The sequence below is a fragment of the Blennius ocellaris genome (assembly GCF_963422515.1).
Source record: "Blennius ocellaris genome assembly, chromosome: 3".
Taxonomy (NCBI): Eukaryota; Metazoa; Chordata; class Actinopteri; order Blenniiformes; family Blenniidae; genus Blennius; species Blennius ocellaris.
In genome coordinates, this window is record NC_137652.1 from 25,443,171 (window position 1) to 25,470,277 (window position 27,107).

Sequence of the window (27,107 nt, forward strand, 5' to 3'; positions counted from 1 at the left end):
GGGCTCAGCAAGTGGTGAGCAAGATGAACGAAAGCCGCGCCAGCGACCAGAAAGTGATAGACGGCTTTCAGGAGAACCTCGTGGAGAAGGTACGAAACCTTTTTTTTTTTAGTTTTTTTGGTTGTTGAATGTGTGCGTTTTATTCTCGTGTGGCGCCCTCCCTCCGCCAGGTGTCGGAGCTGTGCCAGCAGATGAAGGAGAACATGTTCAGAGTGTACGAGGAGAACAACGAGGAGGTGCGGGCGAAGCTGCAGGAGCTGTCGGAGGTGCTGGACAGCTGCTCCAAACTCCACCAGGAGCTGCTGGAGGCCACGCAGGCCCTGGGTGGCCTCAGGGAGGCGCTGTCCCTCGTCGACTGACCCCCCCCACTGGGTTCCACAAGTAAAGCGAACCTGCTTATCATATGCCGTCGTTATTTATTTGTACAGGCCACAGGAGAAATTACAGGAGTTTGTCAAAACTAATGGTTCAATATAAATAGATGATTAATAAAATGATTTGTCTCTTCATGTTTTTTTTTTGTTTTTTTCTGGTCACATGTGACAAAATCAGCTTGTTCTGCAAAGTGTTAATATCGGCACACATCCATTTATTTACATATCAAATTATCACAAAATATATCTCAAAACACCACTTCTGTCACATTCACACCTACTGTGTATATTTCACCACACTCACACATCTCAGTTGGACCCAAAGCTTTGTTAGGTTCACCTCAAACAAACGGGGGACGCGGTTCTGCTTCCGCATTTAGAAAAACTGAAACCGGGTTGAGGTATTTGCGATGCTTTCCCCATCAGCCGTCGCTCCGGGCGCGAGGGACGTTTATTGCACGCCGGGCAGACTGAGCGGCTGAAATCCAGAGCTCGGCTTTTAATTCTGCACGGTGAACGACTGCAGCCCGGTGATGGCTCTACCCAGGATCAAGGCGTGGATATCATGAGTTCCTGAAAATAAAGATAAAAGGCGTGGGGAGAAGAACACGGCCTCGGATAAAGGAAGGAAAGCTGAACTGATCTTTAATGATATTAAAATAAAAAACCTGCTGGGATTCACAGATCCCATTGAAAGGTGTTTTTTTCCCCTACACTTAAAAACGTAATTGTGATCATTATAGGCTCTGATTAAAACAAAAAAACATTTGATCTTATCAAATATAGACATATTTCAGTTTTTGCACAATGCAATAATTACCTTGGATCCTACTAATAAGCATGTTGATTTAAAAATAGGATGAAATATGTAAAATAACTAAAATCAAAGTGTGAGATTGAAAAACTCAAAAGGAATAATAATGATTAAATGGAGCTATAGTATTTATAATAAGCATTTTTTGAAGAGGATAGAATAATCTACAGACAACCAGTCGGCCATAATACAAGATTTGAAATTTGAATGTTAAAAATATGAACATTATAAGAGCAGCATTAAGAGACGTTTCAGTTTTGCTGGGAGGAACATGAAAGTGATGTCGTTCTCTGCTGCCCCCTGCTGGTGCTTGTGTGTAACTGCTGTGAAAGTGTGGCAGAGATTAGACGTCCACCTTTTCCACCCGTGGCCCCCGTGACTTCCACCACCTACCCTCGTACGTGTTGACGGCCTCCAGGTTCATGACGTGACGGATGATGTGGTACTCGTCGGCGATGCCGTTTCCTCCCAGCATGTCTCGGGCTTGTCTGGCGATGTCCAGCGCCTTACCGCAGCTGTTCCTCTTCATCATGGAGATCATCTCCGGTGCCGCTCTGTCGGAGAGAGAGCAGGTTTAGGTTCCGGCGACGGAGGGGAAGCCGACGCACGTAAACACGTTGGGAACACGGCGCCTCACTTCTTCTCGTCGATCAGTCTCCCCAGGGCCAGACACGACTGCAGGCCGAGGGTGATCTCCGTCAGCATGTCGGCCATCTTCTTCTGCATCAGCTGGTTCCTGGCCAGCGGCACGCCGAACTGGATTCTGATCAGAGGACAAAGGGGGGGAGGGGAGGAAACACTTTTTAATTCATAAGATTGCAACAGAAGAGGGGAAAATATAGAGAGGGAGCCACACGTACCTGTCCAGTGTGTACTGTCGGGCCGCGTGGAAGCAGAACTCCGCCGCTCCCAGAGCGCCCCAGGCGATGCCGTACCGGGCGTTGTTCAGACAACCAAAAGGACCCTGAACACAAAGGTTCGGCCGGGGATTAATGTCGGCGTCACCGGCGATGAAGCCAACATGGCAGCGGGGTGACGTACACCGAGACCGGAGACGTTGGGCAGCAGGTTCTCCTGCGGAACCTCCACTTCATCCATCAGGATCATGCCCGTGGCCGACGCCCTCAGGGAGAACTTGCCCTCGATCTTGGGCGTGGAGAAACCCTTCATTCCGCGCTCCAAAATGAAGCCCCTCACTCTGCCGTCTTCACATTTGGCCCACACCACGGCAACGTCTGCCACCGGAGAGTTGGTGATCCTGGATGGACAGTGGGGGGGGGGAATGAACCAACGGTTTGACACACTTTCTTTTATATCACAAATTCATCTACATTTACAGCAAAAGACAGAATGAATTGCAACAAAATGTCCAAAACACAAAGACGTTGATGTCGCCTCGCTCACAATACTCATCAACACGTCGACCTAAAACTACCATCGTGCACACACAGCGTTGTCGTCGGAGACGTGTTGTAGAATATACAGTGCGCCATTAAAAACAGAGGCTGAATTACAAGCAAAACAATGTCTAAATATTTTGCAGAGTATTGTGAGCTTGTGCCGCTTCTCTCTACTGATCCGTCTTCCGTCATTTATCTCAAACATCAATTCTCCTCACGATGTCAGTTTTGTCTTGTCACCTACACCGACGGTCCCGAAATCATTGTTTTCTTCGTAGTTCTTCACCGGCCGACTCAGTTGGAGGAGGTTAGAAAAGCTCCTCACCAGGTTTTAGCGCCGCTGATGCTGAAGGTACCACTGGACGAGTTGTATTTGGCCTTCGTCTCCATGCCGCTGGGGTCGCTGCCGTGGTTTGGTTCGGTCAAGCCGAAGCAGCCCAGGATCTCTCCGCGAGCTGCAGAACAAAAACACGCAAACACACACAAAAAAAACAACAACCCAGAAATGTTATACATTTAAATACACCCCCCCCCCCAAACGACTTAGGCTCCTGGAATGTCTTGCACTCACCGAGCCGGGGCAGGTACTTCTCCTTCTGGGCCTCGGTGCCGTACGCATTGATGGGATGCATGACCAGGGACGACTGCACGCTCATGACGGAGCGATAGCCGCTGTCCACCCTCTCCACCTCTCTGGCGATCAGGCCGTACGCCACGTAGCTGGTGCCAGCACAGCCGTAACCTGCAGCGACCACGGAAGCAAGAGTCCATTTCCAACAACGATTTAAACATGAAGTGTGGAGTCCAACAGGAAAAAAAAAAGGTGCAGTTTTGTTGTCATTTTTTTTGTGTGACCTTTAATAGTTGGGCCCAGGACACCCAGCTCCCCCATCTCTGACACGATCTCCCGGTGGAAGTCTGTGACACGGCGCACGTTTGATTAATGGTTTGAAATTGAAAAACAAAACAGAACATCAGATCCCTTCATGGCGACGGCGTTGAGCTCACGTTCGTGTCTGTTGGCCAAGAGGATGCGGGGCATGAGCTTCTCCTGACAGTAGTCCCTGAAGGAGTCCCGTATCATGACCTCCTCCTCCGTCAGCAGGCCCTCCAGATCCAGAGCGTCCCGCCAGTTAAATGCCACCTTGGCTGAGGGTAAAAAAAAAAAGCATATAGACAAACACGCACCATGTTATATCACCGCCACGTGTGGTAGCAGCAGGTGTAAAGCGAACCTTTGGTTCAACTCAGGAGGCTCACTTACGTGCTTTTGAAGGCTTTTTGACTTCTTCCGAGTCTGAAGGACAGAAATATAAACATATTTCACCTCTTGTCTTTCTTTTTGGACACAAGTACAGGTTTGATCCAGGACAAAGACAGTTTTACTTGGTCACTGATAGATTTAAGATGGGTTTTAAAGTACCTCTGGGGGCTGCAGCAGTGCCCTGAGCTCTGCACACAGTCACAGCTGCACATTTCTGGCTGTTTGAGAGCAGACGGGTCACAGCACCTCTGAGAGCCATTATTTACTGAACAAAAACAGAAACACGTGACACAAAAATATATATATTTAGACACTTCTTCCATTCGTAAACACACTGTAAGGATATTTTAGTCTATAACTCCATGTTAGACATTATTTTAAAAATAAATGTCTGTAATGACGACACATTTTCTTAATATCATTCCGTGCAGGATGTACGTGAGATGAATTCAACATGTTTTCTCAACAATGAAAGCAGAATGACAAGGAGGACAAATCGACAAATCGTCCCGTTAGGCTTTTGCGGGTTAAACACACAAACAAACAAACAGAGAGAGAGATGCAAACCCTCTTTTTTCTGAAATGTACCTTTCTTTGTTCCTGTTCGGCGGGTTGACGTGATGAACCGGTGACTTTTCAGCTGCAAAAAAAATGTTGCTTAAGTAACGCTCTTGCCAGTGTGACGTCACCGGGAGGCGTGCGCTCAGACGTGGGACGGATCGTCCGCCATGACAGGTGAGGCAAAGCACAAGCAAAACAAACGGGTTATGCAACTTCACCTCTGACTGCGCGCAAACAACCGCAAAATAAACGTCGAAAACGAGTCGAGTGGGTTTTTTCCATGTCGCTGATGTTTCGGGCCGCAGGCTCACAGTGTGTGAAACTTGGTTTTAGGTGCTGTGGGTGGAGTTTTAAAGCCGCGTTGCCACACTCAACATGGCGCCGAGAGGTGGACGCGCGAGCGGGGGTGTCTGCCTGCAGGCTCCCCCCTCATTGGCTGGTATATTAGGAAGCGCGATGTACGGTATGTCCACGTTTTATAAGTGACTCTCCCACACGTCCTCCAGCATGCAAAAACAACAACATGATATACCTAAAGGTGAAGTTTAGGTAATTAGAAACATAATGCATGATGGTTACGTCCTAGTAGGAAATCACAAATACTGAGGTTTCTCTAGTCAAGTTGGGAGATTTTGGGTTGTGGGTGCATTTATTCTTTAGTACAATTGTGTGAGCCATAATAATAATAAGAATCTTTCAATAATCATATTCAAATGTTATCATCATCATTGTTAATATGTTCTTTTCAGTCTGTCACACTAATATGCACAGTAATACGATGTAAGTTTGTGTTCTGTATTTAACAGGTCTCTCTTGAAAAGAAAGAAATAATTTTCCACTGCGTAATCTTTATTGTTGTGTTTGTCTGTCTGAAATGCTTTTATCACAGATGATTTAAACAGGTGAATGAAATGAAATGGCTTCAAATGACAGAATAATATTAAATAGAAACATATACATAGATTGGGTTTGAAGAGATGTAATGTCTATGGTGACAGGTGATTTGTAAAAACCCTTGAAACGCCAATAAAAAGACTCCACAAATAGATCAATGAAATAAAGCATGTGTGAAATTATTCATTACATATGTTATAAAATATCGATTTCGTTGTTTTGTTTGAATGTCTGCGACTTGTCATGTGGAATTTGCTCTAATGGTCTTGTTGAAAAGTCCTGCTCACATCTCTTACCTTTAAATTATTGATTCTTCACATGCACGTGATTCTTTTGTGTGACGTAAAGGTATGCCTTGCCCATATGTTTCCTTTGGAGCTATAGAACAAACATATTGTATTAACAGAGGCTTGTCTGCTCAATAGTCGGGATATTGAACTCTATTTTTATTTTTAAAAAATGCAAATCTATCTATCTATCTATCTATCTATCTATCTATCTATCTATCTATCTATCTATCTATCTATCTATCTATCTATCTATCTATCTATCTAGCTAGCTATCTCTGAATGATTTTTTTAATGTTGTTTATTTTTTATTCGATTTTTGAAATTAATCTAGAGAGGTGTGATTGATAAAATAGCCAAACTATTATATGATACCAGTTATTGCTGCGTTATTGTTTGTTTCATTGGCGCATGTACACACAAAGCAACTTTTATTACATTTTCTCAAACTTTGTGTTGAATTTTTTTTTTGCAAGCGTTGTGGGGGCTTTCCTTCATGTATTATACAGAGAGTAATTAATCTCAATGATTGTGTGAATGTGTCATTTCATAGTGTCTGTTAATGTAATTACAAACGCATTCCATTGCAGTGGAGGGAGGAGGGGCTTGGCCCCCTTAGACTCATTTTGATTGGCTGTAAAGACTGTCCCTCACAGCACGCGGTTCCCTGATTGGTTAGATTCTCTTTCCGTTACCCGTGCTGCTCCCTCGCTCTCTCTCTCTCTCTCTCTCTCTCTCTCTCTCTCTCTCTCTCTCTCTCTCTCTCTCTCGCTCCCTCTATCTCTCACTCAATGTGTGTGTTGTGTTGCAGTCGGCCACTTATTGATGTTTTTTCGCCTCTTTATTTCCATGGTAACTGTCCTGTCTGAGCTTTGATCCTCAGCTTGGAGCCGACACTGCGAGAATGGAGCTAGAGGAGAAAAACCCAGATCCCAAATACGGTGAGAGCAGCTTTTTCTTCACGATCTTTGATTTTTTCTTCTTCCTCTCTTAACGAGCGAAGAAATGGAAACAATGACTGCAACGGATGGATGGGTGTGGACCTTCTGGGTCCTCAGCAGATCGAGAGGCATCCCCATCCTCTGCTGCGAGATGTTTCAATTCAATCCCTGCAAATATATTTAAAGCCGCTTTTTTTAATTCTCTTGTTTTGCTGCACATGGTGAATAAGTTTGCATTGCATTTAAAGCCGATTTGTCTTCATACGTCCGTGTTTAATGAGATGTTTGGAGATCGCACAGGCTTTTACAGTTCCAATCCAGTATAGTATCAAAACAACCCACATCAACATGCTTTTTTTTTCTTTCTTTTTTTTTTAATGTATATGCTTCTACATTGTATTTAGTTCATTGTGTTCCCTCCGGTTCATTTGCAGACTGACATATGGTGGCTTCTCCCACATACACAGAAACACACGGAGTGCACAGATGTTTACTGCTGCTGTCAGATTGATTTTCTTTACATGCACATATATCTCAGAGGCCTGCTGGACTGTATCAGCCCAACACATGACTCACTGCTACTTGTTATGTGTGTCACACATACATTTTCTTTTTCCAGCTTGGCGTGGTCTCCTCCAGTCTGGGCTGGGTTGTTGTGCATGAGAACTGTTGAGTCATGAAGTTTTTCGTAATGGTGTTATTCCAGCTTTAAAGCCCCTTTATCTGCAAGTTGGTATATGCCAGGGTGGCTCGTCCATTTTTCCCCCCCACAATGCACACGTCCTCCCCATGTTGAGTCACTAAGCTCTCACTATGGAGTATTTCCTTGAGGCTTTCCTGTCATATACACCATTTTTTCCCATAACTTTCCTCCTCCGGGAGAGGAAAGGTCAGAAATCACTGCCCTTTTTTTACGAGACTAGTACTCCTCTGTCATTTAAATGACTTGTTTTAGCTTACTTGTATTCTTAAATAGTAAAGTTTGTTCTTTGACGTCTCTGCGGTTGCAACACGTTCTTGCCGAGGCCGGTGTGCATGCATTTCACGCAGGCAGGCTGCAGCCTGCAAAGTCTGGCCTGTGTTCAGCGTTGTCTGCTCTCCGCACTCAGCAGACTCAGTCAGGAGGCGTCCAGTCAATATCCAGCTGGCAACGACTTGGGTGCTTTTGCCATAGTGCAACACGATCGGGGATCCACCAGCTAAACCTTTTCTAAAGGTGGCTGGCGAAGTTCACTGATTGGTGAAGATTGTTTTGGAGCTGATTGGTTTGGGCGAACGAGACAAACTGTTGATCCAAGCAGTGAGTGTGAGGCGAACAGAGAGAGACAGTGATCTGAGCCCGTGGCTGTCAGGTTTTATTTAGCTCTTGACAACATGACTTTAATGTGTTTCATCGTCTCCCAGGAGGAGGATACAGGCCAATGACCCCATTAGTGGCTGTGGAAAGGGAGTTTTCTGAAGCGGGAGCATCTGCTTGACATACTACAGTATTGTGTATGTCCTGTAGCAAACACGGACAATCAGTTACTCTCCTCTATCTTCATGTTCTAAATATAAAGATTAAAAAAAATGTCAGGAATACGGGCGATGAGGATCGGATTCATTCCGTCTTGTCTTCGTCTCTGTACGCTCTGTACACACGAACATGCACAACCACAGTGGCCACAAAGCCATTAAAGGAAGCTGGGAAAGGTCCATCCGATAACCCCCCAGGGCCATTACTGGATCACATCAGACATGACATCATCACTTCCTCTCAAAGACACAAACACACACACACACACGCCCATGGTTTATCCATATTTAAAATTATTTTGAGAATTCCTCAATACCCCCTTGTATTTTGATACAAGTCAGCCCGACTTCATCTCGAGAGGGTCGGACCTGTAACAGAATGAAATAATAACCTTTAAATTGAAACTTTTTATGTTTTTCTTCAATTGGGATGCAGAGTGTACGTGACGAAAATGTCTACAGCTTCACAAAACCAAACCATTAGTACCGAATATTACTACAATCTGAACATACAATACATTTCATTGAAACCTTCTGGTGCAAAGTTCGTTTTCTAGCTTTGATAGCAGCATCATAGACGTCTGCTCGGGTCTCAGGTTTATGTTGTGTCTGCTACTCTTAACAAATTCAGTAAAAAAAAAAAACAATCAATGTTTGTTTGACATTTTTACAATTTGCTTGATGGTTTTTCGGTGAGGTTGGAGCCTCTTGTCAGCCGGTTTTGACACCCCTTATGTTTGACACCCCTGACAAAGGGCCTAAAGTGTGTGTACACTGTAGATGTTGTAGCTACATATGGACTTGAAGACTGAATATTTTGACCTCGTCTATCCCTGGAAGACGTACGATGAACCACCTGACAAACTCTCCACTGAAATCCCACCTCCTACATTCGTGCTTTGGCCTCTAAAAATCCCCTTCTGAAGCAGCGACGTAGACAAAACCTATAGCAGACAGACATCTGTCAAACATTGGTAGATTACACCTTCAGAGAAACTCATGTCCAAGACACCTGGCAGCTCGTACACAACAACACCAAGGACAAATCTGCCGGAGTCCTTGTCGGTCCAGCCGGGGATTGTTTGAAGGCGACGAGCCGCCTGCTCCTCCAGCTTTAGGGGAGCCGAGAGTCTCACATTCACAGATGGTGCTACAAACGAAAGGCTGATGGAAAACCTCTTTCAGTGTCTTCCCTCCCCGGTGAGGAGAGAAAGAGGAAGTGATGGCAAGAAAGTGGAATTAAATTGAACAGAAAGGCCATTTAGACTGAAAAACCCTGCTGCACAGCTGCACTTTGCATATTGTTGTACCAATTCTTTTTTCACTGAGCTCTCCTGCTCCTCTCAGACTGCATTATGATTATTGTTGTTCTGAATACATGCACACAAATGTTTAATAAAACAAATATCCACTAAAATCTTCATATTTAACCTTTGCGTTGTTAGATGTGGCCTCTAAAGGCCTTTAGTGGTCAGATCTTTCAACCCTCGGTACGGATCTCCAATTGAAGTACTGGTTCGGGGGCCGTTCTGTCTTTAGTTTGCGTCTGTGTGAGTTTTCTAAAGGTACTCTGGTTCCCTCTTCAGAAGCATACAGTAGCTTTGAATAGGAGTGTGTTTGTCTCTCTGTGTTCGTCCTACGATGCTGCCTTCGCCCGTACTTCAACTGGGATCAGAGTAAAAGATGGATGATTGACATTTAAACATTTTGTCTGCAACCATCTTCTTCCCCGCTTTATTGCAGGACTCTGGAGCCGAGCTTAGCTGATCTAACTATGGTCAAAAGCAGCTCCAACACAACTCTGGCTGCCAATTTATACCCCATTTTACCCGACAGAACTTTCAGTGAAAACGCATCATTTCTGCATTCGTGTTTAAGAAAAGCTTCAGGTTTACGCGACGTTTTGAAAACGAGTTCTGCGTGCTCTCAACATGACAAAATCCGTTCTCAAAAGTCTGATATCTTTAATGTACTTGAGTTCCTCTCATGGACATGGTACACTGTCTTTCTGAAATGAGTTCAATAGTTAGTATTGTATTTCATACTGTGGCACCCTTTTTGTGTATCACATGGCAGCGGGGGCGGTCGCCTGCCACCGGGGGACATGTAGGACGGTCTTATCGCACATTTTCAGTTCGGCTCAATGACGCATATATGTCACATACACACCATCCATCATAAACAAATCATTGTTTTAACAGAGCGCGGAAATATTTCAAGACATTGTTGTCTATTGTTCGGCATGGAGGCAGTAAGGGGGGGGGGGGATACTGCTAGAAGTCCCAGCAGGAAGTCGAGGAAACAGTGAGAGTTGGTTATTTTCTCTGTGTGCCAGTTTTTGAAAGTGCGAGGGCATTGTGCACACTGTAGAGCAGCTGCTTGCAGTTTACCATTCTGATCCATTAGACATAGTTCGAGGCCTAAAATATCTGCGACGACGCAGGGGTTAGAGACCGTCTTGATGGCAGTACATAACCTCCCAACACCACAATATAATCCTACTTTCAGTGTGTTTATTTTGCGGTCGCCTTCGGATTCCCCCCGGCGACGCTGCAGGCAGACGTCTTGAGGGACCAGAGAGAGGAAGAGGGAATATGAGGTGAAGGCAGAGCTTCAGATGCACCAAAACAAGGAAGTGTAGAGTAAGAAGGCTGAGACCTCATACAGGAAAGGCACATCCGAAACAACAGCGCGCTGAGAGGGGTTTGTAAAACCGGCCCTACGTAGAGCGAACAGAGAGCGGCAGAATGACGAAGTACGAGCAAGCAGGTACTGTTACAGTCTGGATTTATGGGCAAGGTTTCCTTGATTCCATGATTCAGTCATGATGATGACTAAAAGACTGCGTTTGCCTTTTCTCTCAGAGCGACGTCTTTCGTTTGTTTCTGCTTCGTGTGCGTGTGTGTGTGCGTATGTGTGTGTGTGTGTGTGTGTGTGTGTGTGCGCGCGTGCGTGTGTGTGTGCGTGTGTGTGTGTGCATCCTGTGTGTACGAGGGCTGATGTAGTTGCTACCTAAGCATTATGGAGTGACAAGAGTGTGGCCTGTAATGCTCACTTAGCGTCTGATCTTTAAAGAGCAGCCTCAGTAGTGCTCAATTATAGATGGTCATGGAGGGCGTGGCGGGCTCTCGCTGGCGCTGGACGGGGCAGGACGTGAGGGAGCACGGGGTCTGGATCGTCTTTCAGCTTCGTAGGAGAGGAAGACTGGCCTCGGCTCGTGCTCTGACAGGAACAGGTTGACTCACGCTCGTAGCTCCCTCCCTCTGTGGGCAGAGTGGGCTTGGTGGACGCGTCTCTGGTGTCTGAGGTGTTTCCATGGTGGCTGGCGAGGTCCTCAGTGAGCGCAGAGCGTCGCCAGGAGCCATTTTGTGGGTTGCCAGGCATGACGCTCAAGCAGAACGATCCTTACGTTGAGGCGAAGCCACTGTCAGCACAGAAACGCGCTCCTATACGTAACGCTCATTAACACGCACAACCAGGCTGGTTTAAAATGTCTCTGTAAAACAAGCAGATTTGTGTCTGATGGAGAGTTTGTGTTCACACAGGAGTTCTAACCAATCCACAATGAAGTGAAGGAAATGTAATGGTGTTCATGTCTTTAATTATTCTGAGAAGTAGAGTTAAATTACTGACACATCAGGGATCAGTCACTGTCAGCAGAAAATGGACCAAACCGCTGTGAAGGTGGAGCTTTTCCATGTGAAGTTTGTCTGCATCTTCTGCATTTTCTCAAATGACTCAGATTTCATTTGAGGAAAAAAAAAAACAGCAAACATTTAAGGCCTCTCTGTGTCTCTAAATTGTCTGCAGTGAATATGAGTGTGTGCGAGTGCACAGCGACCTGCAGTTGGATTAACTGGGGTGTAAGATTGAGAGCTGTCTGATATCAAATTTAGATTTCTAATAAATAACAAAAACAAGAAAGATGAACGTTTTCACTCAGAAATCCTGTCATCTTTGTTGTTGTTGATGTTTGTGTACTACTGACACACGTGAATAGTAATGACTTCATGTATGTGCTGCCACGGAGCTCAAAAGTGATTTTATCCCATTTTTATCAGTTTAAGTCGAACTCTGTTTTTTGATTTTCATCTGTTTTGGGGCCAAAACCGAAGGAAACTGCATGATAAAGTTGACGTATTCATATGTAGTGAATTTGCATCGACACTGATGATCTTTAACCAGATTGAATCCACATTATGTCGTCTCTCTGAGTCTGTAGGGATCTGATGGAGTGTTTTAAACAGGAGACACACTTAACAGGCCGGTTGTTTCTTTGTGTCCTCAGGGGAGTCCAAGAAGTTTGATCCAAACTTCAAAGGGCCGATCCACAACAGGTGAAACGCCACTTTTCATCTCTGATCACTGTGTCGCTTTCTTCACTAGTAACAAAGTTTAATCTCTTGTTTTTCTCCTCAGGGGCTGCACCGATATCCTCTGCTGCATTTTCTTCATCATCGCTCTGCTGGGGTACTTTGCTGTGGGTATTCTGGGTAAGACTCCTCCTCCATCACTGCGTTAACTGCTGTTTGTTATCGTCTGATTGTCTCACGTTGAAGTCGACATTGTCAATACTTCTTGTTTTCTTGGCGTGGTGTTGATTTTGTGAAAGTGTTGCGTTCACAGCAGGTTGCACCGGCTATTTCCTGTTCGGTACCCACATTGTTTAAATAGCAAATACACATCTGCCCAGCCATGCCCATCAATTGTGCGTCATGCTAATAGTTAAATCTAGGTCTTAACCCAATAGTGCAGTTTTTAATATTATTTTAGGGCAGGTAGAGTTATGCTCACAAGATAAAAACATTCTGCTCGTTTTGAACAAAATGTAGGAACTGAACTTTACACTAATTTAGATAAGTACTGTACCAAAGTAGACTCTTCAGGTATTTGTACTTTACTAAAAAAAAATGAATGCAGAATAATTTATGTACAGTCAAAATATTTTCATTCTAACACCGATTAAATATCTGTCTGAAAACTATGATACAACTTGAATTGCTTTTTTTTGTCATTAATGATTAGGCTGTTTTATCCAAATATATTTTCACAATAACATTACTGGTATTGTGTGTGCATGTGTATGTGCATACAAAGGCCGCCACACCAAAGAAGTTTAAGATGCCTCAAAGGCATGTTATACCTAGAAAATGTTCATTTCTTGTACTCTCAGACTTAGTAGTTGTATGAGTACTTTTACTAGATACACACATATCTGTAATCTGACTTTAGTAAATAATATGAGTACTTTTGCCAACTCTGGTTATATATTTTTCCAAGAAGAATGAAAGGATGAGCAGATGATATTATAGACCACCATGACAGGTCCAAACACACACAAACACACACACACACACACACACACACACACACACACACACACACACACACACACACACACACACACACACACACACACACACACACACACACACACACACACACACACAAAAAGCTTCTCCAGGGACTCAAACTGGGGTTTTTGTCACTGTGAGGATTTTAAGCTGAACACTGCTGTGCAGCCCAGTGGAGAAATACACAAGAAAAAAAAAACTCTCAAGTGACCTTCAGTACTTCAGTACACTGTCGATACAATGTGTGTGTGTGTGTGTGTGTGTGTGTGTGTGTGTGTGTGTGTGTGTGTGTGTGTGTGTGTGTGTGTGTGTGTGTGTGTGTGTGTGTGTGTGTGTGTGTGTGTGTGTGTGTGTGTGTGTGTGTGTGTGTGTGTGTGTGTGTGCGTGAGTGAGGGGGGGGGGTTGTATAAAGACATTTTATAACCACGACATACGTATCCATGGTGACGAGGGCACTTTATAAGAAAGAGGTTAGCAGCAGCCCCAGACTGAAGCTGTTCAACATGTTACATGTTCAGGAGACCTGCAATGCGGTCTGTGTCACACGTTATGTGTCGTGTGAGGCTGAACAATATTAACATGTATTATTCATCAGCTTCCTGATGTAACACATGGCGGATCTGTTCCTTTTGCTTTCAGTCGATGTATAAACACCGCAGTCTGTTCTTAGAGCGATTTAAAGATTGGAGTTTAACTCAAAAGGCATTTTATCTAAATGAGAGTGAGCAGAAATGCCGGGAATCAACCTGTAAGAATTTACATCCTGCGTGTTGAAATGTCATAATAACGAGAAAAAGCATGTTCAATTTACTGGGGTTTTTTTGTTTGTTTTGTTTTGTTTCTCCACGCAGCCTGGTCTCAGGGGGACCCCAGAAAGGTGATTTACCCCACAGACAGCAGAGGGCAGTTCTGCGGACAAGCTGGGACACATCTGCAGTGAGTCGCCCGCGCACACGCCACATGTGTAACTGGAGAGTTTTCACACGAGGATTACCACGCAGCTTGTAAAATTCCAGACAATGAGCCTCTCGACACTGGTTTTTATTCCAGTAATGACAGTTTTGCTTCGCTGTCCCACAACAGGAAGAAGCCTCTCCTGTTCTACTTCAACATCCTGAAATGTGCCAGTCCTCTGGTGCTCCTGGAGTTCCAGTGTCCCACCACGCAGGTCAGAAACCGAACCCCAGATCGCCAGCGGCTCATCCAAACGACGGATCCTCATGACGACGTGTGTTGTGTCCTTGTGTCCAGCTATGTGTGGAAAGCTGTCCCGACAGGCATCTCACGCTGGTCAAAGCCAAGCTGGGGAACAAAGAAGACCACGAATACTACAAACGATACTGCAAGGAAGGAGTGGACTTTTCCCAATTGGTAAACAATTGTTTAAATTACGCGCAAGCCTGAATTCATTAAGTGTGACACGGATAGATAGATATTTTTTTCTTTTTCTTCCAGAGTCCTCCAGAGCTCCTGAGGGATGGCTTGTGTCCTGCGATGCTGATGCCCAGTAAAGCCTGTGAGTGAACTGCTTTTGTGTGTCGAGGTGCGCTCGGTTTGTTTTGTTTTTTCTGTTGGTTTATTACACGAAGCTGAAACTCACGTATCTCCTCCCGCTGCAGTCACGCGGCGCTGCCTTCCCGCGCTGGGAACCATGAAGGGCGGCGTGGTGGTGGTGGGCAACGAGACCACCTTCGATGACGGGCAGGGCGTCAGCATCAACGCCACCGACGTGCTGGAGGCGTCAAAGTGAGTGGGTTTTTTTTCCCACCGTGTCAATCGAATGATGGGAGAGAAAGCTGAAATTGGGCCTTTTTTTTTTTTCCTTTTTCTTTTATCTACACTCCTGCCTGACCTCTTTTATATGCAGCCTCCTTCATCTTCTCGAAATCGGATTCAGCAATCGTGAATCTTTACACTTTATTAGAAGTCACTTGCTTTCTCTGTGACGTCGTGTGTTTGATGTCAGTGAGTTTGCAAAGACAATCGCGCTGCTGCGTTGTCAACAGAGCAAGGCGACGTTAACGCCCCGAAACATTTTCATCTATTAAAACTCGCCGAACGTTTCAATGTACCGACGTTTTGGATTTGCATACTCTGCACCTCGATTGGAGGATGATTTGCAGAACTCACAAGCGAGAAATTAGTTTGCAAGTTTTACCTCTTGTTTTGATTCCTCCTCTTCTGGGAAAGCATCTTGACCTCAGTGGGACTTGCTGGAAAAATAATGGTGGAAATAATCAACAAAGAATGTTGAGAATCACACGAAATGTGTAAATCAAGTAATATTTAAATGATATTGTTAATTATGTAATTATTTATATTAGCTAACAAAAAAAATTTGCGTTATTTAGATCAGGGGTGTTAAACATAAGGCCAAACCGCCATAAAATTGGAAAAACTTTGAAAGAAAACCAAAAAACTAAAATGTGTTTGACACCCCTGCTTTAGATCACTTTATTGTTCTGAATGCTTCATGTGGACTTCAGTTCCAGCGTTGAGACTCTCAGACGGCGATCTAAAATAGCTCATGTCACCACATCATGGGATCGACTGTGGCAGCTGACAGTCTCACATCCTCATCTTACCTCACGGCGCCCACTCTGGTTTTGGAGAGACTCGGATTCTGATTCTGCACGCTGACGTGTGTTCGTCACGTCTCCCCGTCTGCCTCGGCTCCGTTCCAGTTCGTTCTCCACCCATCCTTGATCTTCACGCCGGTGTTTTCCTATCTGTCAACACATTCCCTCCGCAGGCGTCTGCGCCTCCTCCTGCCAGTTATTTGTCAGGGGGGATGAGTCACGCCGCCTGTCGTGTCGCCGCAGACAGCGTCTCGGTGCTGGATGGCGTCAAGCCTCAACGCTGTGTACAAACACGCCTGTAGAGAGACACGGATAATGAGAATTGATTTTATGTCGCCGTGGCACGTCAGTAGAATGAGACGCTTTATCTGAGCGTCGAGTTTTTCTGTAATCGTGTACAGCTGACATTAATAATTAAATTATATTCCGCTTTATTTCTATTTCAAGGCCCTGTTACAGAGACGGAGGGACAGAATGTTAATGACAAGCAATAGTGAAACATGGAGAAGAGAAACAAAATAATTGTTTTGTTGTTGGGTTTTTTTTTTGTGCATAATTACGCAATATGGGAATATACAGCAGATAACTTGTGGCAAACGGTGTCAGACTTCTCTTGCCGATTCGTCAGATAGATTGTTTTTGCGAGCAGGAAGAAGTAGGTTGCAGCATGGCCCTGCATGTCCTGCAGAGTGAAGGTGCACATTGACCTGCGTTGTGTGTATCTAAACGAGTATTTCTTGTGCGTTTTTATGGTTTAAACACTTAAAAAGAGTTGACGGGAAGCTAAGTTGAAGATTGTGAGATTTTTTTTTTATTCGGGAGGCGGTTTAATGGAACAGCGGAGGAGGCAGGGCACCAATCAGCCGAATAATCATTGAAAAGAAAAAAGAAAAAGAAAAAAGGAGAAGAAGTTCCTCCTTTCAACATCAATATATTGAGGAATGAAAGAACTTTGGTGTTCATGTGAAAGACGTGTGAAGCAACACAGAAACGGCACATGAGAAATCAGGCTGTGTGTCAATTAGATATGAGGGAAATATTCCAATATTTATACAATAAATAGAAATATTTAATGTGTTGATGTCTCACAGACCAGCCGTTGTCTAACAACGTAAAACGGAAGGTTTCGGTCATTGACATGCTGGATTACAGGCCTGGTTTGGACATATTGGTAACCTCTCATTTCATTCCTGGGGTATTTTCAAGTCTGGTACGATGCACATGTTCATGCGGGACCCAGACGATTGATCCTTGTCTTGTTTTCTTTCCTTCCCAGAAAGTCAAACGTTGCTGTCGAGGCTCGCCAAGTCGCCATGCGAATCTTCGAGGATTACACTCAGTCCTGGCACTGGATACTGCTGTAAGTTCACTTCGTCACCAGGAACGCAGGAAGTGCAATAACATAACTTTAACCGAGCGCAGTCATTCAGGCGTCGTCGTCGTCGCCGTTCGGAAACAAAACACCCGCGGCGACTAAACTATATCAGAAACTATTGAATTCAGTACTATTTAGATGAGAATGATCTGCACGACAGTCACTCTGCGGAGCTCAGTGTGTTTTTGCGCCTTGCACTCTCTGCAGAGGTCTGGTTATAGCCATGGTGGTCAGCTTGATTTTCATCGTGCTGCTGCGGTTCTTGGCTGGCGTCATGGTCTGGGTCATGATTGTGTTGGTTATTCTCGTCATTGGATATGGTAAGCATTTATTCTGGTTTGTTGTTGTTTTGGGTTTGTTTTTTTTAATCAAAATGGAAAAAAAAAATTAATAAAGTTGAGTATTTTTAGGTATTTTCCACTGCTATATGGAGTTCGCCAGCCTGAAAGGGCAGCCCGGGGCTGATGTGACCATCCGTGATCTGGGCCTGCAGACCGACTTCTCCATCTACCTGCAGATCAGACAGACCTGGCTGGCCTTCAGTGAGCACCGCCTGACTTTTCCTCCGCGGTGAAACTCCCTACGAGTCGTGCTCACCGGCTGAATCTGTTGTTGTGCAGTGATCATCCTGGCTATCGTGGAATTCATCATCATCCTGCTCCTCATCTTCCTCCGGAAGAGAATCCTGATCGCCATCGCGCTCATCAAGGAGGCCAGCAGGTCAGGCTGCGTTCATCACTGATTTCAGATTTACACTGTGCAGAAGCTTTTTCTTTTTTTTTCTTCTTAACTCTCGCCTGCATGTTGGATGCAAAGTACATGAAATCACAAAGTTGCAGTGAATCCAGTTTGTTGTAACCAACATTAAAAAAAAGACAGAGAGACTGGGGGTGTCAAACACATTTTAGCTCAGGGGCCACGTGGACTCATCTTGAGTGAGTCAGACCGGTAAAATAGTGCCTTAAAAACCTTTAGATTTAAAATTGAAAGCTTTTGCTTATTGTAGTGCAGAATATACGTGATGAAAAATGTCTATATTTAAAAAAACAAAACAATTGCTGCAGAAAATGACGGCAATCTCAGTATAATGTCAATTTTAATGAAACTTTCTGGTGCAAAATACTGTGAAAAGTCCCAAAAAAAAAAACCCTTCTACTTTTGCCGTTGCATTACTCATGTTTTCTCACTTTGGTCTGAGGCGGCTGCTTTTTCCAGGTTACACCATTTTCATGTGACAAGACATGAAACAGGAAGCTTTAAATACAAAGTATAACTCCCCGTCCCCAGTCCTGCTCTTCATGTACTTGAGTTGCATATGGTTTTAGGAGGAGAAGCTCACATGTGGGGATCCCTCGGCCTCATGCAGGGAAAAACAAACAAAATAACAAACAGTTGAAAGTGTTTTCCCACCACCGGAGCGCACATGTACGTCACACTCGTGTTTCTGGAGTTGTCAGTTAAAAACCCCTCTGGGGACTAAAGCACCGTCACACAGCAGGAAAAGAAACTAACAGGTCTGCTGATTGATTCATGCTTTTAATCTCTGTGGGGGAAAAAAATTGTAAAAACGTTTTATTTCTCTTCAGAAAATAACCTTTTTTTTTTTCATGAAATTACGTATTTATTTGCTCAACAAACAATCTGAATGGCTTCAGGTTCAGATGTGAGTCACATGTGTTTGTTTCTGTTTGCTGGATGTTGGTAAAAGCGGCTTCTCACTCGCTGATACGTCATAAAACAATATTTTTCAGCTTGTCCATGAGAATTACTAATAAACTACGCGATCTTTTCTGTACAATCTTGGAAAGCTCGATGATCACATGTTCATCGCAAACGTGCTCCTATTCAGGGAAATAGGATTTATTTTGAAAAGCCAAAGAAATAACCACAAGTGTCCTTCATTTCTGCTCATTGTTTATGTGTTTACAGTAAGATATTCATTACAGTTAGTCACCATTGTACATGATTGATTCAGCATTAATTCGATTGTCATTCATCATCTAAACACGACTCTGGGGGTTTGTGTTTTTCTCCGTCAGGGCCGTCGGTCACGTCATGTCGTCGCTCTTCTACCCACTGCTGACCTTTGCCCTCCTGGCGGTGGTGATCGCCTACTGGGCCATTACTGCGGTGTATCCTTCCCTTTGTCCCTGGTGTTCAAAGACGATCCAATATATCACCTTATAATCGCCGTGTTAGCGGCCTGATTCCACGATGTTGTCGCCTCCTTGACGGCTCTGGTCAGTTTCCTGTCCACGTCCAACGAGCAGGTGTACAAAGTGTTCAACAACTCCGACTGTCCATTCTCCAGGGACACCTGCGACCCCAAGGTACGCCTCGAAACCTGTTGGGGACGTGTTTGTAGGTGGTGGGGGGGGGGATGTCGGAGAGGCCAAAGCTCAGAAGTGTAATCGGATTGGATTTGACGGCTCGCGGTCTCTTTCTCTCTCCAGACCTTCAACACCTCCAACGTCTCGGCTCAGTGTCCGGACGCCGAGTGCCTGTTTGCCTTCTACGGGGGAGAGACAGTCTACCACAAATACCTCATCCTCTTCCAGTTCTACAACGTCTTCCTCTTCTTCTGGTGCGCCAACTTTGTGACGGCCCTGGGGCAGGTCACGCTGTCGGGGGCCTTCGCCTCCTATTACTGGGCCTTCAAGAAGCCGGACGACATCCCTGCGTACCCCATCTTCTCCTCTCTGGGACGAGCCCTCAGGTCGGCGGACTCACTTCTTTTGTTTTGTTTAATCCAGTCGGGGAATTAGAACTGAAGGGAGTTTTCTGTGGTGGCGGTTTTAACCGAGGTTTGCAATGAGATGTTTAAATGGTTATTCTCTCCAAGTGGAACATATGTTGGGTGGGTAGGCGGGATGGGGAGTGTGTGTGTGTGTGTGTGTGTGTGTGTGTGTGTGTGTGTGTGTGTGTGTGTGTGTGTGTGTGTGCGTGCGTGCGTGCGTGCGTGCGTGCGTGCGTGCGTGCGTGCGTGCGTGCGTGCGTGTGTGTGTGTGTTACGCTCACAGATGGCCTCTGCTTGCTCCTCCTGTACAGGTACCACACCGGCTCGCTGGCGTTCGGCTCTTTGATTCTGTCTCTGGTCCAGGTCATCAGGGTGTTTCTGGAGTATCTGGATCACAAACTGAAAGGTCAGACGATTTCACACGACGGCCGAACTCAACTGGTCAGCGCGGCTGCAACAACCGTCCCAGTGCTCCGTTAAAGGACAGCAGCGAAATAAAACAAACACCTTACTGTGTTTCAGGGTCGACATGTTTATTGTCATTGAGCTAAAGATGCAAGAACGTACTTATTTATTCGTTTATTAATTTGACTTTCATGTATTTATATTGCACTTCTTTACAGTTTTCCCCTTTTTTCTATTTAAATCATTAATATTGTTATTGATATAATTGTCATTGTTGTTTTTTTTATTACTATTATATATTTATTCATTCCTAAAGTTTATGGGTTCTGTATAGTGTGCAATTTGTAACTCCTGTCATTTATTGTTTCCATCGTCATGGCAAATAACATGTATGATTGTATCTCTTGTGAAAAACATACAAAATTTGCACACAAAAAAATATAAAGACGAGGTGCACACATGACGATAAATAGCACATGAGCACAATTGAATAATAATCGTCAGATTGCATATTGGATATAAATTCCAGTACTTGGATGTAAACATCACAATCTACGTTGGACATTTGACTAAATTCTGAGTTATTTTTCAAAACGTTACAGTACAACTGTAGGAACCAATTCTGCTTTTTGTTGGCAGATTATTTAGTTTAGATATTTTTTTGTTGTTGTATTATTTGGACACTTGGTGGCAGTAGGGAGACACAGGTTGTGGAGGATGGAGGTGACAGGAGAGGGGGGAACAGATGTTGTCATTCATCTTCCTGGTTTTACGTTTAGAGTTCATATTTAAATTTTATTTTTGCCTTTTTCTCTGTGCAGTTTCTTTTCTGCCTTTTGTTTTTCAGTAATCAAAAGCACATTTCAACTAAATTCCTCTGTCGTCTCGGTTCCTGCGTTTTATTTTCTTTCATGTCTTTGTCTTTCCCCCCCCCCAGGTGCTCAGAACAAGTGTGCAAAATTTATGCTGAGCTGCATGAAGTGCTGCTTCTGGTGTTTGGAGAAATGTATCAAGTTCCTGAACAGGAACGCTTATATCATGGTGAGATCTCTCCCAACTCACAGTCACATTCAGAGCAGCTCTGTAATGTGGGCTTTTAACGTAATTCGATTTTGTTTTCCTCTTTTCTCCAGATTGCAATCTACGGAAAGAATTTCTGCAGCTCGGCTCGGGAGGCTTTCTTTCTTCTCATGAGGAACATTGTCAGGTGGGATTCTGTTCCTCGACTCCCCATTTAGAGATCGGACTGTAGTTTTGTCCACAATTGGCCTTTTTTAGCTTGGTTTAATCTTCCCTGCCGTCCTCTTTTCAATCCAGGGTGGCTGTTTTAGACAAAGTGACGGACTTCCTGCTGTTCCTGGGAAAGCTCCTGATTGTTGGCATCGTGGGTAAGGGAGGCGTTTTATTTATGGATCCAAACTGGGGAGAGATCTGTCTCTTGTTTCAGAATTTAAATTCACTAATTTAACTTGTTTGTTTTTTTTGTTGTGCAGGTATTTTCTCTTTCTTCTTCTTCTCTGGAAGAATCAAAGCAGTTGAAGATGCTGCGCCATCTCTCAACTACTACTGGGTGCCGATTCTGGTGAGAACAGTTGCATGTAGGCAGAAATGCCAAGTAACCAAGTATTTTTTATTTTTTTTACTGTATTTAAGCACCTTTTTTTTTAGGTATTTTTATTTTTATTTGTGGCAACTTTTTACTTTTTACTTTTTTTTTTTTTTTTTTAAATCAATATCAAACATACTAATTGTTCCTTATTTAAATTTCCCAGAAATCCAGGGTCACGGTGAAAAAACAGGAGCAGCTTATGATTCATGCAGAAACTGCAGAGATGCACACATTCAAGAGAAACCAAGTGACATGAGTTTTGGTTGGAAGCCAATACTTTGCTTTTCTTTAAAAATCAGCGTTTTAAATAAATCTTCGACAGATTGTTCCATATTTATTAGAGAAAATTAAGGTTGTCACACAAACTTATGATACAAGTTGCTAATGATAAATATAATTTGCCTGGATAATGTAATATTACTGTTAGTGTCTATATCAGGAAAAATGTGTGCACTCTTTACATCTGATTATGTAAATCAGGGGTGTCAAAGGTCCGACGCACAGGATGAAATCTGTGAGAACTGCAATACATTTATCTGACCACCAGAGGTGCAATTTTGTCTGTTTTATGTGTTGAAGCAAGGTCAGGTGATCCTGATTGCTACACAGATGTAGAATTATCTCTCGACATTAAATGTCATTTATAGAATTTGACAGTTTACTCTAATAATAATATGCTATTGAGTTCCAGCTGCACGAGGCCAAACGTTTCAGTGTAATACAATTCCACTGTGATCCGTAAGTTGTCAGATTGTTGAAATTACAATTCTTTTACACAAATTTCAGATTTGTTTTAGAAGGATAGTTCACTAAATGTGAAGTTCTTTGCTCTGTATGGGGCTCCTGAAGTGACGTGAGTGACGCTGGGGAGTTGGCCGTTGGACTTTCAGCTCACTTGTTTGATTGTGTCCCTTCAGACGGTGGTGGTGGGATCCTACCTCATCGCCCACGGCTTCTTCAGCGTGTACGCCATGTGTGTGGACACACTGTTCCTCTGCTTCTGTGAGTAACGCGCCGTTTGGTGCCAGCGATTCTGTCCTCCCCGTTTACTGAAGCCGATCTGCTGGGTTTTCCCTCCTGCTGCCAACTTCCTGACTCTTCTTCTCTTTGTCTCCCTCCCCCACGTTTAATTTCACTTCATTCGCACACATTCCGTTCCCCTCCACGCTTTTATTTTCTCCTAATTTTCCATTAACTCCTAACCCAATTTGACCACCGACAACGCTGCACACGCCGCGAAGGCGAGGACCTGGAGAGGAACGACGGCTCCTCTGAGAGGCCTTACTTCATGTCCCCCAAGCTGCACAAGATCCTCTCCAAGACCAAGGCGGAGGAGGAGGAGGAGAACCGCGACGGTGTGGAGGAGCCGGACGCCGGCAAGCAGCTGGACGAGGTGAAAGTGGAGGAGGAGACGCCTCTTCAGCAGCAGGAGGACGGAGAGATCGCACTGAAGCAGCAGGCGGTGCTGAAGCTGGAGAACGAGGAGGAGCAGCCGCTGCAGGACCCGGCGAAAGAGCAGGAGGCGGAGGAGCCACGGGCCTCGGAGGCGGAGGAGGCGGGACGCAAAGAAGAACCAGAGGCGGGAGAAACGGCAGGAAGCGGCGAGGAGAAGCCGGCTGCAGCCGAGGAGGAGGAGGAGGAGAGTCAGGACAAGGAAGAGGAGAAAGAGGAATTGAAGGAGAATAGCCCGCCGCCGGCACCTCAGGAGTAGATCCTCTCCTCAACGAGCAGAGCTCAGTCAACCTCGTAGAGTGATAACGAACGCAAGATTGAAACCTTGCGGCACGGACCCGTTCAATGTGCGGCAAGCGTATAACAAGCTAAGATTCCCGACCGCCTCGCCGTGTGAGAACAGTGTCGTCCACCGGAGGAGGCTGGACGGGGAGGTCGGGACACGACAAAAGCCCAGCGCATCTCTGTAGCTCGGAAATTACATTTAAAAACAAAAATATTAAAAAAAAATCGCTCTCTCGTGTTGGTTTTAGAACAGTGTTGGTTTTTATATCGTGCAGATGTGTGGAACATTGTGAGTGCTGAACCCGTGCCTGATCGCCGTCGCCCGTATCCGTCGTCTGCAACCACGTTCAAGAATGAACTACACAATCAGTTTACAGTCACAACAACCCCGTCCACTGGTGAAGCTCCTTCACTGTTTACAATAATACCAGCTGACGCCAAAATGTTCCGGACACGTTTGATATTCTGTATAAATATTGGATCTTTTCTTTTCTACGGGACTCGTGTACAAACGCTAGTGTAGGTCCACCGTGTATCTCTGGCTTCAGTCTCGTAAAGATCCTCCCCCGAGGTGGGATCCCGTATATCGTATTGCCACCTACTTGCCTTGGTACGTGCTGTGATTGTGCCGCCATGATGCAGCCGCCCGGAACCCCCCCCCCCCCCCCCCCCCCCCCCCCCCCCCCAACCCCACTCCACCTCCCTCTACCTGACTTGCTCTGTCCTTCTGTTTAAGTGCTGCATGGTATTGACATGGCCTTTTCTGAATGCTTAACTAACATCTCAAGTCTCTGGATGCTTTTGTACCTTTTCTCTTGTTTTTGTTTTTTTGGTTTGTTGTTGTTGTTGTTGTCTCATTGTGAAAAGATGTAAACGGATTTTACACGGAAATTTCTGATGACATTCCACAGTTACTGGATGTAAATCTTGATTAAAGGTGATTGTATTTAATCATACCATTTACGGTTTGGATTTAAAAAAAAAAACAAGAAGAAGAAGAAGAAGAAGAAGCTGAGTTTCATAGTAGATTAGTGTTTGCACACAGGTGAGTTTTTATATTCAAAACTGGCCTAAATAAAGTTGTATAAACTACACGCAGACCATTTCTTTACTGTCGCACTACTTCTTGGGAATGGATTTTTTTTTTTTTGACACGGGTCTGCAACATTTATGACCAAAACAGCCACGATTTTCCACCAAATAAAATTTGTCTGGAGCCGCAAAACCTGTTAATTATCTGAAATGAAATTCAAAAAAACAAAAAAACTTCTGAACATAAAATATTGCGATACATAAAAACAACAATTTAGATATGTTTTAGACTTTCTTCCCCCCATTTATTCACGTTTACCTGTGGTTAGAGCAGTTTTAGCTATACGAGCATTTTTTTCTTTTTTTTTTCTTTCATTTTTTCCTTTTTATAAGATTTGCTTTTTGCTTTTCCCCCCTAATTTTCCCCATTTTCAATTTGTATTTGTCCTTTTTCCACATTTTCTTTTCTTCTGTTTCTTTCTTTTCCTTTTTATCTTCTTTAGAATATTTTTCGTACTTTAGTCCATTTTTTCAAATGTTTGTTTTTTATTCTTTATTACTCTCTTATTATCTTCTTATGGCTGTTTTAGTTGTTTTGGTTGTTTTATCTTATTAAGCTGTTGTTTGGAAGCAACAAGTTCCACATCTCCTGCTCCACTCCCTGTTGTAACAGCGCCACCTGGTGGTCAAACATACTAAACCTTTGCTTAGTACGTTGTTGCAACAATTAAATAATCCACCAAGTAAAAATGTCCTTAGTTTAGGGAACTATTTCAAACTGCATTAGTTCCCAACGTTTCAGTAACACCAGGTTGCTTTGAAACGCCACAAATTATTGATTTAAATGTGGAATTTGTAAGATGCAGGCATTTGCTACATCTTGAGGACTTACGTTTTTTTTTTTACTTTAACTATACTGGAGACTGAAAGCAGAATATTTCTACTTTATTTTCATGATGTGGAGCAGGAATAAACAGGGTTGATCATTGTGGAGACAATTAAAAAACAAGCCATCTTCACTTACCTGATGGTTTGAAATACATTTGGAAAAACATAAATTATTATTAAATTATAGATGATGATGCATTAGGTTAAGTCTTTGCTTTGAGTGTGGGGACCCGGACTTCTTCTGAGTTCCAAATGTGGTTCAAAATACCCATTTATCTGTCATATATCCGTCATATATATCAATATCTGACGGTTCTTAGATTCCAGACTTTTTGTTCATCTGCTTTAACTGGTTGTGTCTGTCGCAGTGGACGACCTGGAGCGCAACGACGGGTCGTCAGAGAGGCCCTACTTCATGTCCCAGAGCCTGTTGTCACTGCTGAAGAAGTCTAACGAAGAGGCAAAGTCTGTGGACTGAGTGTGTGTGTGTGTGTGTGTGTGTGTATCTGTGTGTCTGTGTGTGTGTGAGTGTCGTTATCCCATTAAAAAACAAAAAGAGGAAGTCCAGTGCCATTTACATTGACGTTCATGCCAATCCACGACCTCCTGCACGATGTCACATATACTCTTTTTAAATAATCGTGTTAACAAACACGGGTGACTTTCTACCACGAGAGGACTTTGGGGAGTTTGAGATACAAAGGATGAATGTTGTTAATTTAAGCCGCCGTGTGCCTTAATGTTTTCTACTTCATTGTACGTGTTGGTAGGTGTTGACTGCTTCGTCGTGCAGGCCGTCTGTGTGGAAGCTTTGAAGGGTCCAGGTCGTGGCAGACGTACTCACGCTGCGCTTTATCAGTTGAACTCAGCATATTGCACTGATTGACTTTAACACACCAAAGCAAAATTGCTCAATGGCAGGCGTATCGAAGCTTTGTATGATATTCGAAAGCCGAAAGAGATTACAACTGATCCAACCTGGATTTACTTATGTTTTAAATAGCACGTTTGTTTGTTGTTGTTTTTTTATGTGTTTCTTAAATATAACACATGTCTGAGGTTATTTTGCATATTTTGAGTTCCCATAAGTTTTATATTTTGTTGTAAACTAATAAAAACCACGACCAAACGATTCAAAAAAAGTGACTGTCTCTATTGTTTGTTTGACAATGAGTCATATCGTGTACTGAGACTTTGATCATATAGGCAGGAGTGTGGGGAATAATGGGAGATGATGTCTAATGATGCCTGGTATTTAAAGCAAAATTAAAGGTTTGTAACAAATACATACACGTAAATTAGAAACACCTGAAGAAAAACACAAACATATAGTCTGAAGTC

The 27,107-nt window shown here is 43.9% G+C and overlaps 2 protein-coding genes across 3 annotated transcripts; one reads left to right on the forward strand and one right to left on the reverse strand.

Annotated features, from left to right (window-relative positions):
• Nucleotides 1-566: 566 nt before the first annotated feature.
• LOC308128679 (glutaryl-CoA dehydrogenase, mitochondrial-like) lies at nt 567-4,591 on the reverse strand. Its single transcript, XM_080494333.1, has 12 exons — nt 4,441-4,591; nt 4,012-4,117; nt 3,853-3,885; nt 3,597-3,737; nt 3,444-3,506; nt 3,160-3,330; nt 2,914-3,043; nt 2,230-2,446; nt 2,049-2,152; nt 1,826-1,951; nt 1,582-1,742; nt 567-947 (listed from the first exon to the last, which is right to left on the reverse strand). The coding sequence occupies exons 2-12, from the start codon at nt 4,109-4,111 to the stop codon at nt 874-876; spliced, it is 1,320 nt and encodes a 439-aa protein (XP_080350459.1). The 5' UTR covers nt 4,112-4,117; nt 4,441-4,591; the 3' UTR covers nt 567-873.
• Nucleotides 4,592-5,819: 1,228 nt separating this feature from the next.
• On the forward strand, nt 5,820-26,898 carry slc44a2 (solute carrier family 44 member 2 (CTL2 blood group)). Of its 2 annotated transcripts, none has more exons than XM_080520249.1 (22): nt 5,820-6,535; nt 12,339-12,387; nt 12,470-12,543; nt 14,256-14,340; nt 14,488-14,572; nt 14,656-14,775; nt 14,860-14,920; nt 15,024-15,150; nt 17,260-17,343; nt 17,566-17,678; nt 17,769-17,900; nt 17,979-18,078; nt 19,398-19,490; nt 19,604-19,688; nt 19,812-20,074; nt 20,407-20,501; nt 21,438-21,541; nt 21,634-21,707; nt 21,818-21,888; nt 21,994-22,082; nt 23,027-23,111; nt 23,351-24,523. In XM_080520249.1, the coding sequence occupies exons 1-22, from the start codon at nt 6,499-6,501 to the stop codon at nt 23,818-23,820; spliced, it is 2,496 nt and encodes an 831-aa protein (XP_080376375.1). In that variant the 5' UTR covers nt 5,820-6,498; the 3' UTR covers nt 23,821-24,523. The 2 variants fall into 2 exon arrangements, with proteins under 2 accessions (XP_080376375.1, XP_080376376.1); XM_080520250.1 differs by lacking the exon at nt 23,351-24,523 and adding an exon at nt 26,135-26,898 and having other exon boundaries at nt 5,824-6,535.
• The last annotated feature ends 209 nt before the right edge of the window (nt 26,899-27,107 follow it).